This window comes from Vombatus ursinus, unplaced genomic scaffold (genome assembly GCF_900497805.2).
Source record: "Vombatus ursinus unplaced genomic scaffold, bare-nosed wombat genome assembly UNPS02013853.1, whole genome shotgun sequence".
Lineage (NCBI taxonomy): Eukaryota > Metazoa > Chordata > Mammalia > Diprotodontia > Vombatidae > Vombatus > Vombatus ursinus.
In genome coordinates, this window is record NW_020953631.1 from 11,823 (window position 1) to 23,026 (window position 11,204).

General features: G+C 36.8%; 1 protein-coding gene across 1 annotated transcript; it reads left to right on the plus strand.

The window, feature by feature from the left end:
- The first annotated feature begins 3,788 nt into the window (after positions 1 to 3,788).
- LOC114040619 (C-1-tetrahydrofolate synthase, cytoplasmic-like) lies at positions 3,789 to 9,741 on the plus strand. The gene is made up of 5 exons (XM_027858726.1): positions 3,789 to 3,869; positions 6,845 to 6,904; positions 7,529 to 7,582; positions 9,281 to 9,417; positions 9,555 to 9,741. Exons 1-5 carry the CDS (start codon positions 3,822 to 3,824, stop codon positions 9,724 to 9,726), a joined length of 471 nt encoding a protein of 156 aa, XP_027714527.1. The 5' UTR covers positions 3,789 to 3,821; the 3' UTR covers positions 9,727 to 9,741.
- The last annotated feature ends 1,463 nt before the right edge of the window (positions 9,742 to 11,204 follow it).

Below are 11,204 nucleotides of genomic sequence, written 5' to 3' on the forward strand. Positions count from 1 at the left end.
TTGGAAATTCTATCTTTCCCCTAAAACCCTTTGAAATGTGATTTGCGCAATAAATCATGATATGTTAATGTAATGGAATATTATGGTGCTATAAAAGGATAAATATGAAGAATACTAGGAAATATGGAAAAATCTATGCAAACCACTAATCACCCAAAAACACTTTGTTTTTTGTTATATATTTATATACATTTATATCCCGTAATTCCCATTTATATGCTATAACTCCCATTTTAGACACAAGCAAGTACTTTTAACTTAATGCCTCAGTTATTGGTATGATTTTCATTGGCTCATAGACTTCTGGTCCATGGTATCTCACACAGATACTTTGAGAAGTTGCATGCTAACTTAGAGAATTTTAGAGTTGGATGGGACCTCAAAGGTCATCTGGATCAAACAGTACCTGAACAAAAATTCTACAACATCTCCAACAAGTGCCCATCAGCTTCTGCCTAAAGATCATCAGTGATGGGGCACTCTTATGTTATCTCCCGGGACAGTCCCTTCCACTTTTGCAGTGTTGTAGTTATTAGGAAGTTTTTCCTTATGCAGAACTGAAATCTGTCCTTGAAACTTCCCATTGCTCCTAGTTCACCTTCTCAGGCCCAGTGGAACAAGGTTAGTTACTACTGGGTGTGTTAGTACAGAGTGCTTTACTTACATTTTGTAGTGTTATCCTCAACTATCCTGTGAGATACGTGCTCAGGCATTATTATCCTAATTTTACAGATGAGGAATGTAGAGCTCATACCAACTGTCCATAATCAGTCACATGTTATATGTCAGAGCCACAATTTGAACCCACTTGCCTGACTCTAGCTCTCATCTCCTCTTTTAATGAAGTCTAAAATTGCATTAGCTTTTTTTGCTGCCATGTCACACTGTTGATTCATATTAAGATTTTAGTCTACAGAAATCCCAGGTCTTTTTTTTTTTTTTTTTTTTTTTTTTTTACCAGAATTGATATCTTGGCCTATCTACCATTTGTATACTTGTGCAGTTGAAATTTTTTAAACCAAATGTAGGACTTTACATTTGTCCTCAGTTAAATGTCATCCATTAGATTGAGCTCATAGTTCTAGTCCAGAGGTCAGCAAAGATGACAGCATAGTTAGCAAGCTAAGAATGGTTTTTACATTTTTTAAATAAAATTTTATTCTATTTAAAAATGTAAAAACCATTCTTAGCTCTCAACAACTGGCTGGATTTGGCCCTCACGCCATAGTTTGCAAATCTCTATTCTTTCGAGAACTTTGAGTATTCTGTTTATGTCATCCACCATATTAGCTTATCCCTATAACTTTGTGCCTCTATAAGTTTGGTAAACAAGTCAGCCATCCATGCCTGCATCTAGGTGATTGATAGAATATTGAACAGGTGGAGTCTGAGTACAAATCTGTGGGACATTCCACTGAGACTTCAGAGAATGGATTGGAATGGGAGAGACTTGAGACAAGGAGGCCAGTTAGGAGGCAATTGAAATAGTCTGGACAAGATGTGATGAGATGCTCAACTGGTGCCATGTGAGTGGATAGAAAGTGACATATCCTCAAGAGATGTAAAGGCAGAAATGACAAGATCTGTCCACTGATTGGATATGTGAGATGAAAGTGACCCCAAGATTGCAAACATGGATGATTAGAATTGTGGTACCCTCAATATTAGGGAAATTAAGGGAAAGGGTGGGGGGGGGAGGGGGCGTAAATTAGCTTCTTTTTGGATATGCTAAATTTGAGGTACTTATGGAACATCCTGTTTGAAATGCTCAGTAAGCAATTGCTTATGTGTGACCAGAGGTCAAAAGAGGCATTAGGATTTCACAGAGATGATAATTGAACCAATTGGAGCTAATAAGCTCACCAAGTAAGAGAAAATAGAGAGAAAAGAGGGCCCAGGACAGAGAATGGGGTCTATTGCTAACAGCCACCATCATCTGTGGAAGAGTATTCTGACTCCTCTTCCAGGAGGGCAGAATTCCAGAGAATCATGACAGTAGATGCAGCTAGTAGTGAAAAGGATGCTTAGGGGAGGCAAGTGTCCGTGAATGCCTGAAAACGGAAGTAGAATCAGAAGTTGTCTTAAATCTAGGGAATTTTGTCAATTATTGACCCAGAGTTCCAGAGGGCACAGTGAAGGGGGCAGGTAGATCTGAAATGGTTTATTGGCAGTAGGATAGGATTGAGGTAGATCTTGAGTGAGACATTATAGGGCTACTGTTGAGGTAGATGAGAATGAGAGGGTATAGGTAGCAGGAGTTACTGATGTTTAGCAATGGAAGGACGGTATCGGTATGGGGGGGGCGGGATGCACAGAGCAAGTTTGCTGTCTATTGGCAAATGAGTTCAGGTATTGTATCAGTGAATGGGAGGAGTTCTGTTGAGAAAGGTAAGTGAATAGGATGTTCAAGGCCTCAGTTTAGTCCTGGGGTCCTCCACCTGGTGAAATGTTTTATCCAGAGTTTGAGCAGCCTAAACATTAGCTTAGATATTGATTAGTTTCCAGGGTGCTGGGTTGGAGGTGGGGGGTTTATTGGTTGGGGTAACATTGTGAATGCCACTCATTCATCTACTGTTCCAGCCTAGAAAAATGTCCTTAGACTCTTTTGAGTCAGATTACGGATGGTACTAGGAGTTGAGTCTACATTTTGAACCTTTTGTTCCCCCAAATCTGTGCTAATGATTCTGTTTCACGTCTTTATGAAGTAACATTTATCACATATTCCCACTGTTAATTGTGCTTAATAGGTTAAGGATTGTGGGATGGATTAATTACCTCATTCCTTCATTGCCTCCTTTTTACCTTGTGCTGTGAGATGCTTGGATTGTACTAGCATCTATCAAACCACTTTTCCCTTCATTACCTCTCAGTGACAGTCGTTGTTTTTTGTTGCTGAGTTGTCAGTTTGGGACAGTGGAATGGGGTATTCAATGAATCTGGCTCTTAATGGCTGCCTGCTTCTAACCCGTGTTGCCAGAGTGGAGCCCAAGAAATATTGACAAAGCAGCCCAGGGCCTTGATGGGTGTTGTAGAAATGTAGATTAAATGGCCTCTGAACTAGTATCTCAACCACCTGGACCATGTGACTTTCCCTCAGACTTAAATGATCTTTTTCTTTCCCATTTTAGTTGCAAAATGGCTTTATTTTAAGAAGGTCAGCTTTTTTCCCACATATACAAAAATATTTATAGTAGCTCTTTTTGTGATGGCAAAGAATTAGAAATTGTGGGGATGCCCATCAGTTGGGGAATGGCTGAACAAGTTGTAGTATATGAATGTAATGGAATACTATTGTGCTGTGAGAAATGATGAACAGGATGCTCCCAGAAAAACCTGAAAAGACTTGCATGGGTTGATGCAAAGTAACAGCAATATTGTAAGATGATCTTCTTTGAATTAGCTGTTCTTAGCAATACAGTGATCCAAGACAACTCTGAAGGATCATCCATCTCCAGAGAAAGAGCTGATGGTGTCTGAATACAGATTGAAGCATACTTTTTTTAATTTTATTTTTCCTTGAGGTTTTTTTTGTCTGTTTTCTTTCACAACATGAATAATAGGGATATGTTTAATGTGACTATACATATATAACTTCTATCAAACTGCTTGCTTTCTCAATAGGGGGGTGGGAAGGAGGAAGGGAGAGAATTTGGAACTCAAAAAAGTTGTCAAAAATGAATGTCAAAAATTATTTTTACATGTTACTGGGGAAAACTAAAATAAAATACTTTTAAAAAATAAAAAAAATTTAGTTAAGGGGCTAACATTTTATTTTTCTCCCTAGGCAAGTAAGAGAGAGATTGAAGAGCCAAGTTACTCAAATGGGGGAGCAAGTCCCGGGTTTCAGGCCAGGCCTGGCGATTTTACAGGTATTATGATGTCTCCATTAAAATAATTTGACCCATAGGAAATAAGCAGTTTTCATTTTAAATACTCTACAAAACTGTAATATTACCTCACCACACACTATGCATACTTTCAGCTTCCACATACATTATCTTACTCCTTGTGAAGTCTTTGCTAGGAATGGATGTTGTGTAACATAATTTTCTTCCTTCCCATTAGCTTGCCACTGTTGCTTTTTGTTGCAAATTATTTCCTATTAGAAAGGTTGGAGTTGCTGACAAAGAAAGACAATCTGAAGGCCTGTGGTTATATTCCCAGCACATATTTTCTGCTGTGATTTTTGTTTTTGTTTTTTTGTTTTTTATTTTTTCACAACTTGCCGAGTGAGAATCAAAGGTATGTTATAGAACTGTGCTAAGAACACCCAGGAATTGGTTATTTCTTGGTTTATCTGGGAGAGTTGTTAAAGAGAGAAAGCATGTCATGAGTAAATCCAGGTTTCTATAACAGCAATACTCTGCTTAAAGGCATCTCTCTGACCCTTCTGTACCCTCCTGGTCTGGAGAAGTTAACCTCCAGTGTCTTCATTAAGCAAAAAACATTGTTTCTGCTTGGCTGCTTTGCAGGTATTTATCAGGAAATGTATCTGTAATGGATTTACCTCAGGTTTTTCTCTCCTAACACAGAGGATAGTGGTTTGTAATATAGATTGTTAGACAAGGAATTGGGGAAATAAGGTTAATTAGCTCTTTTAATAATACTTACTCTTGCTTTGTATGTATTTCTTGAATGGCCTGTTTGTGTTTCCCAGGCAGGTAGGTGAGAAAACAGCTGCTTGCTAGTAGTGGTGAGTCTGAATGAACAGTTGACCTACAATAAGACTGAAATGTGAGGTATTTATAGTAATTCAGGGATATTTGATTCATTTACAATCAATGATATCAAATTTGGATTTTATATGCATTATTCAGGAGTAAGATGGCTGTAAAAACAAGCAGCTTTGCAGAACTTCACCCCAGGTATTCTGGCTACAAATTCAATGTTGTTTTTTGTTCTATTACACCACTACTTTATTACATGAGAATAGTAGCAACTAAGGAGGCTGTACCAAAGAGGGTTAATCTAATAGGTCAACCCTGAAATGTAAAGCCCTTCTATTTTTGCTGTTTTTATTTGCAGGATTTAGTATTTAATAATGTAAAATGAAAAAGTCTATGAAAGCAGACTAGAGAGAAAAAAGATCTATATTGAGTCATTTTTTGCCCACAAGAATAAAATACACAATGACAGTGATAATGCCCATTTTTAGAGTAGCATGTCTTTCCTTAGAATCTGAATAAGGGAGCCAGATTTCCACAGAAATTGTCTTAGGCATATTGATTGTGTGTATTTCAGTCAGATTGTATTCGTTGTCTTTTCCTATAAAAACCAACACAATCCAATCACAGAACTCCCATGACCCCATTCTTAATATTTGTTGTACATTATACAGGCAGTTGCTCAGGTTCTTTACTGATGACTCATGGAACATGAATTTTAAAATAGCAGTTCTTTTTTATAGCTGGGCCTGGGATTCCATTGGTATAGGGAACTCCTGGTGAGGAATTCCCTATACCAATACAGGTTAGAGTTTCCTGGGACGCTGAGATTTGGTCTTACACATTAGGTAGTGGTTCATTTTTGTGATAGCAAAAAACTAGAAATAAAATGAGTTCACATAAAATGGAGAATGGCTGAGTAAATTGTGGTATAGGTGAATGTCAGTTGGTCAACAAGCATTTATTAATAAATGCTGCTATGTTCCAGGCATTATGCTAAGTGTTGGGGATACCAAAAAAGAAAAGGAGAGGGAAGAAAAACATGGTTCCTGCCTTAAAAGAGCTTACATTTTAATGGAGAAAATATGCAAAAAATTTTTGCATACAAGATACGTATAATGTAAATGAAAGTTAATTTCTTGAGGAGGAAAGCATTAGCAATGGGGAGGACTAGGAAAGGCTTCCTGTGAAATCCAGTGAGGAAAGAGAGAAATCCAGGCATGGGAGATTGCCTGTGAAAAGGTGAGGAGTCTGGAGATGACCTGTTGTTTTTGAGGAAGAGAAAGAAGACCAGAGTAGCTCAGTCGTACAGTGCATAGAGGAGAGTGTGCTGGAACACTTTTGTCCCTGTGAAAAAGGATGAATATGAGGGATTCAGAGAAACACAGGAAAATTTCTTTGAACAGGTGCAGAACCAGGCAAACCAGTAGTAGAAATGAATCCCTGGGAGCCACATATTGACTTAGAAAACCACAAATTAACATTATCTTTGTTGAATATTCTCTGATTACATTTTATTCTGCTTCCTGCTGAAGTTTTGCAGGCAAGGAGTTTGACATCTCTGGTATACACAATGACAACTATAATTAATGTAAATTTAAAAAAAACTAAAGCAGATGAACTCAGATAAGTTGCAGTGCAAATCTTTGCATTTAGATTATTGAAATCATTGTATATATTATTTCCCTGGTTTTGCTTACTTCATGTATAAGTCTTCCTGTGTAAAATCGATTTTATATTACAAAATACTAAAGAAATTGTTTCACTCTCTGCAAATGTTTATTGCCAACAAGAGCTGCACAGTTCTTTGTCTTAGGAACAAGTTTGAGTTTAATAGATCTTTTAAGACTGCTCTAGAAGCAGTGCAAGCAATCCTTCTAGTTTCCTCAGCCCTGAAGGGAGGAGGGAATGTTAGATCCCTGGTTTTTTTGTTCCTTGTTATCTTTGTTTACTCAGATTTTAGATGATAGCACAGGACTATAAGCTATATCTAATTAATGATTTCCAAAGGTTATGTATTTCTATGTTAAAGTCTCCTAGATACATTAGGTACATTCCTCAAAGTTAGCTGTAATAAGGTTCGTTTCGATTAAAAAAAAAAAGCTACTTTATCTAACTAAAATTTAATGGCTTTCCTATGTATTATACCTCATTAAGTATTTTGTGTTTGCTTGTTCTAGGTTGGAGATAGAGCTGATTCAAATCTTTATATAAGTATGAAGCTAAAAGCTGCTGAGGAGGTAAAATCTACTGTGGTACTGCTAGCTAGCACAGTAATCCCATCACCACTTCTCTCCCTTCTCCGCCAATTAAAATTATCATGCCTTTATCCTAATTTGACTTGTATTGCAAATTATAAATACGTGGCTTCTAACTAGAGCCTCTGTCTTTTATCTACTTGCTTTTCTTCTTAAACAGAAAGCTAGCATGGAAAAATTAAAGGAACACAATAAATCTGAAATATTATGGGGAAATAAATGGGTAATTGTATGGCAGTGGTTCTCAAACTTTTTGGTCGCGTGATCTTTTTACCCTCTTAAAAAATATTGAGGACCCCACCTGAAGAGCTTATAGACTATATCCTATCATTGTTGACCATATTAGGAATTAAAAGTGTTAGTATTATTATGAAAATAGTTTTAACTTTGTGGACTGCTTGAAAGTGCCGGGTACTCCCAGGGATCGGTCCGTCACTTTCAGAATCACTGGAATGCTACAAATTCCTTTAGAACATAGGAATTTAATGCAAACAATACCTTTTAACCTATATCTAGTCATAATTACCCAAGAAATACTTCTCTCAGTCCTCCCACTTTTCTAGCTAGTTAGATCATTAAACATGTTTTACATTTTCATTCTTACAGATTGGAATCAGAGCCACGCATATTAAATTACCAAGAAACTCAACTGAGGCAGAGGTAAGCTGTTGGGTTCATGTGGAACAAACCTTCTTATGGTTCCATATCATGGTTATGATTTGTGACATTTTCAGGGCTAAGGGGTTTGTGTGTGATAGGTACATACCTTGCCCCATATTCAAGGCTGCTTACTTCAAAGGAAGAGACCCAGAATAAGTGGTGTAATCCTGTGATGCAGGTGATTCAACACACATCTATTAAGTGTCTGCTGTGTTTAGAGCATTGTGCTAGTAACTAAGGGAAATACAAAGAATAAATACCTGACCCCTGTCCTCATAGAGCATACAGTCATCACATAAAATAACTCAAATACATAAGAGGTACAGATAAGCTAGTTCTACATAAGAGGTTCTACATATGAAATTACATAAAAAGTTTAATATCTATATTGAATCCATTGTTTCTTATAAATCTCCTTTCCTTTACTCTCAAGGGGTAAATTCTATAATCAGACCTTCATACTTGGAGTATGGAATGTCTTCCTAATTGCTGTCCCAGCTTCTATTCTTTTTCCCCTCTCTCATTCATCCCCAGCACAAGTGCCAAAATTACCTTCCTCAAACACAGGTCACTTCCCTACTCAACAAACCTGTTTTGTCTCTAGAATAAAATACAAACTTCTGTTTGGAATTTAAAGCACTTAGCTGACTTTTCCAGGCTGGTTTGATATTCCTGCCTTCATCTCGTCTCCATTCCAGCCAGACTGGCCTGCTGTCCTATTCCTCATCCATGACATTCCGTCCCATCTCCGTACCTTTGCACAGGCTGACCCTCAGGCCTTGAATCCATTTCCTCCTCACCTCACCTCTACCTTTTGAATCCCTAGTTCCCTTTAAAGCTCAGCCCAAATGCCGTTCCCTACATGAGGCCTTTTCTGATCATCCTGGCTGCTAATAACCCCCCTCCCAAAAAAATTTACCTTGTGTCTGTTTTATGTATTTATATGTATATTTGTTGTCTCCTTCTATAGAAAGAAAACTCTCGGGGCAGAAACGATGTCGTTTTTGCCTTTACAAACTTTCTTTTAGTAGATTTTTAATAAATGCTTTTTGATTGTTTGGTAGTAGGCACTTAATAAATGCTTATTCAACTGACTTGTGAACAAAAGCATTCCATTAATAAGAAATAAAAATAAGCTCATAACAGGGCCCTAAATGGCTGAGTAAGAAGGAAGGCCGAGAAGCAGAGCAACGTACTGATCAGAGAACCAACCTCAGTGTCAGGAAGACCTGGGTTCAAGTGTTATCTCTGATGCATTAACTGTGTGCCCTTGGACAAGTTACTTAACTTCTCAGTGTCCCAGACATCTCTCTAGAACTATAAAGTGCAGAAGTTGCATTCTTCTATCTAACTATCTGCATTGGTAGGAGCTTCTTCACTGAGAATGCCTTACAACAATGAAATCACAGATCTAGACCATTTATCCCCAGCGGTTCCCATGCCACCTCTCCCACCCACTACCTGCAAACCTTTCTTTAACTGCTGCCTCAACATACCTCTCTAGTATCTAGAGATATTATTGGGAGGTGTTTTGGTCTAACAAGAAAGTTATATGCAGGACCTATGTGATAGTGGGTTTTTTCTTTGAACTCTCTGAACTAAAACTCTTAGAGGGGAAATGAGGTTGGATATGTTTTGCCTTACAATAGTCTCCATTCCTACTCTCTACCTTCTTTAACTTGTAAAATTTGTTTTTAGGTTTTAAAGTGCATCACATCTTTGAATGAAGACCCTACTGTACATGGACTCCTGGTCCAGTTACCTTTGGATGCAGAAAAGACCATTAGCACTGAGCTGGTGACAAATACCATCGCTCCCGAAAAGGATGTGGATGGGTGTGTTTGACTTTTTGAGTCACTTCATTTTAAAGCTGTTGTATCTTTAAAACATGTATTGGTAACTCAGGGAAGCTCCATACCAATGTTTAAATTGCCTTGTTCTCACTCATTCTGCCTTTAGTTTAATGTTTCAGTTTGACTAGCGTCAGTGCTGGGAAGCTTGCTAGAGGTGACTTAGAGGATTGTTTCATTCCCTGTACACCTAAAGGATGCTTGGAACTTATCAAAAAGACAGGTAAGGCTAATTTTTCAGAGCCTCCCCTTTTTTATCGTCTTTTATTAATGTTTATACTTTCTATTCATTGATTCCACGTAAGACAGCATGCATTAATTTAAGGACCTTTTCTGTACTGGGTACTGCTGGAGAGCTTACAAAGTTTATATAAAAAACATGCTTCCTCAAGCTTGTATGTATCATAACCATTGGAAATCTGTTTGTTTATGACAAATTAAAATCTTTGTTTTAATCTTTTAGAGTAATGGATTCTTTTATTTAGTTATCTGTAATTTTTTTTATTGGCTTTACATTCATTCATCAGTTAGTCACCAAGCATTTATTAAGTACTTATTACATGTCAGACACTGTGCTAAGGGTTGGGTAATACAGAGAAAGGCAAGAAATTGTTCCTGGCCTTATGAAACTTACATTCTAAAGGGAGAGTCAACATGTAAATAGCTAGATACATATAGATACATATACAGAACAAATGGAAGGTAATTTTTTTAAATAATATTTTATTTTTTTCCCAATTTACACGTAAAAACAATTTTTAGCATTCATTTTTTGAGTGCCATATCCTCTTCCTTCATCTCTTCCCCCACCCCAGACAGTAAGCAGTTGATATAGGTTATACATATGTAATCATACAAAACATATTTCCATATTTATCACAACTTTTAATATTTAGGTTGCATATCCATTTTGAGCTCTTTGTATATGGCTTAAGATATTAATTTCTAATTTAGTTGATTCTAATTTCTCTTATCGTACTTTGCAATTTTCCCATTAATTCTTGTTAAATAGAGAGTTCTTGCCCATGCAATGTATAATTTCAGGTTTATCAAGCACTGTGGGTTATTGAGTTTGATGTTTCTGAGACAAAATAGTGTACTATATAGCGAGCTAGACTTGGAGTCAGGAAAACTCATTTCAGATCTTGCCTCCATCACTTACTAACTCTCAGCCTCACTTTTCTCAGCTGTAACTTGTGGATAATAATAGCACCTACCTCTTAGGATTGTTGTGAGGATCAGATCAGATACTATATGTGAAGCACTTTGCAAACCTTAAAGCACTATAGATATATAATGCTTGTATTTATAAGCTACTGTTCTTATCTAATCTATTCCACTGATCTATTTGGTTTTTTTTTAAGTATCAAATAGTTTCTTTATGATTACTGCTTATTGTAATTAATTTGTCTAGTTTCATAAAGAAGTACATTGGAAACAGAAGTAATTTTGTTTCCTCTTTACCTATGTTTATACCTTTAATATTTTTCTTTGATCTTTTTGTGAGTGCTAGCATTTCTAGAACTATGAAATGAAAGGAATCAGAAAGGGAGTATCCTTGACTTACTCTTGCATTTATGGGGAAAGCTTCAGGTATTTCTCCATTGCAAATACTTTGGTTTTAGCTATGTGCTTTTGTGGTATTCAGAAAACTGCCCTTCCTTTATATTTTTAAAACTTATTGCTGAAAATGCTTTAGCCTTGCATACACTTTCCTATAAATCAAATGTTATATGTATAAGAAGTTATTTACTATTTAAAGAAGTTGGTGC

Excerpts from the sequence above, each read along its gene's own strand:
- LOC114040619 (XM_027858726.1), top strand. The coding sequence starts at position 3,822 with ATGGGGGAGCAAGTCCCGGGTTTCAGGCCAGGCCTGGCGATTTTACAG. Across the intron at positions 3,870-6,844 it reads CAGGCCTGGCGATTTTACAG|GTTGGAGATAGAGCTGATTC; the intron begins GTATTATGATGT and ends TGCTTGTTCTAG. Across the intron at positions 9,418-9,554 it reads CCCGAAAAGGATGTGGATGG|TTTGACTAGCGTCAGTGCTG; the intron begins GTGTGTTTGACT and ends TTAATGTTTCAG.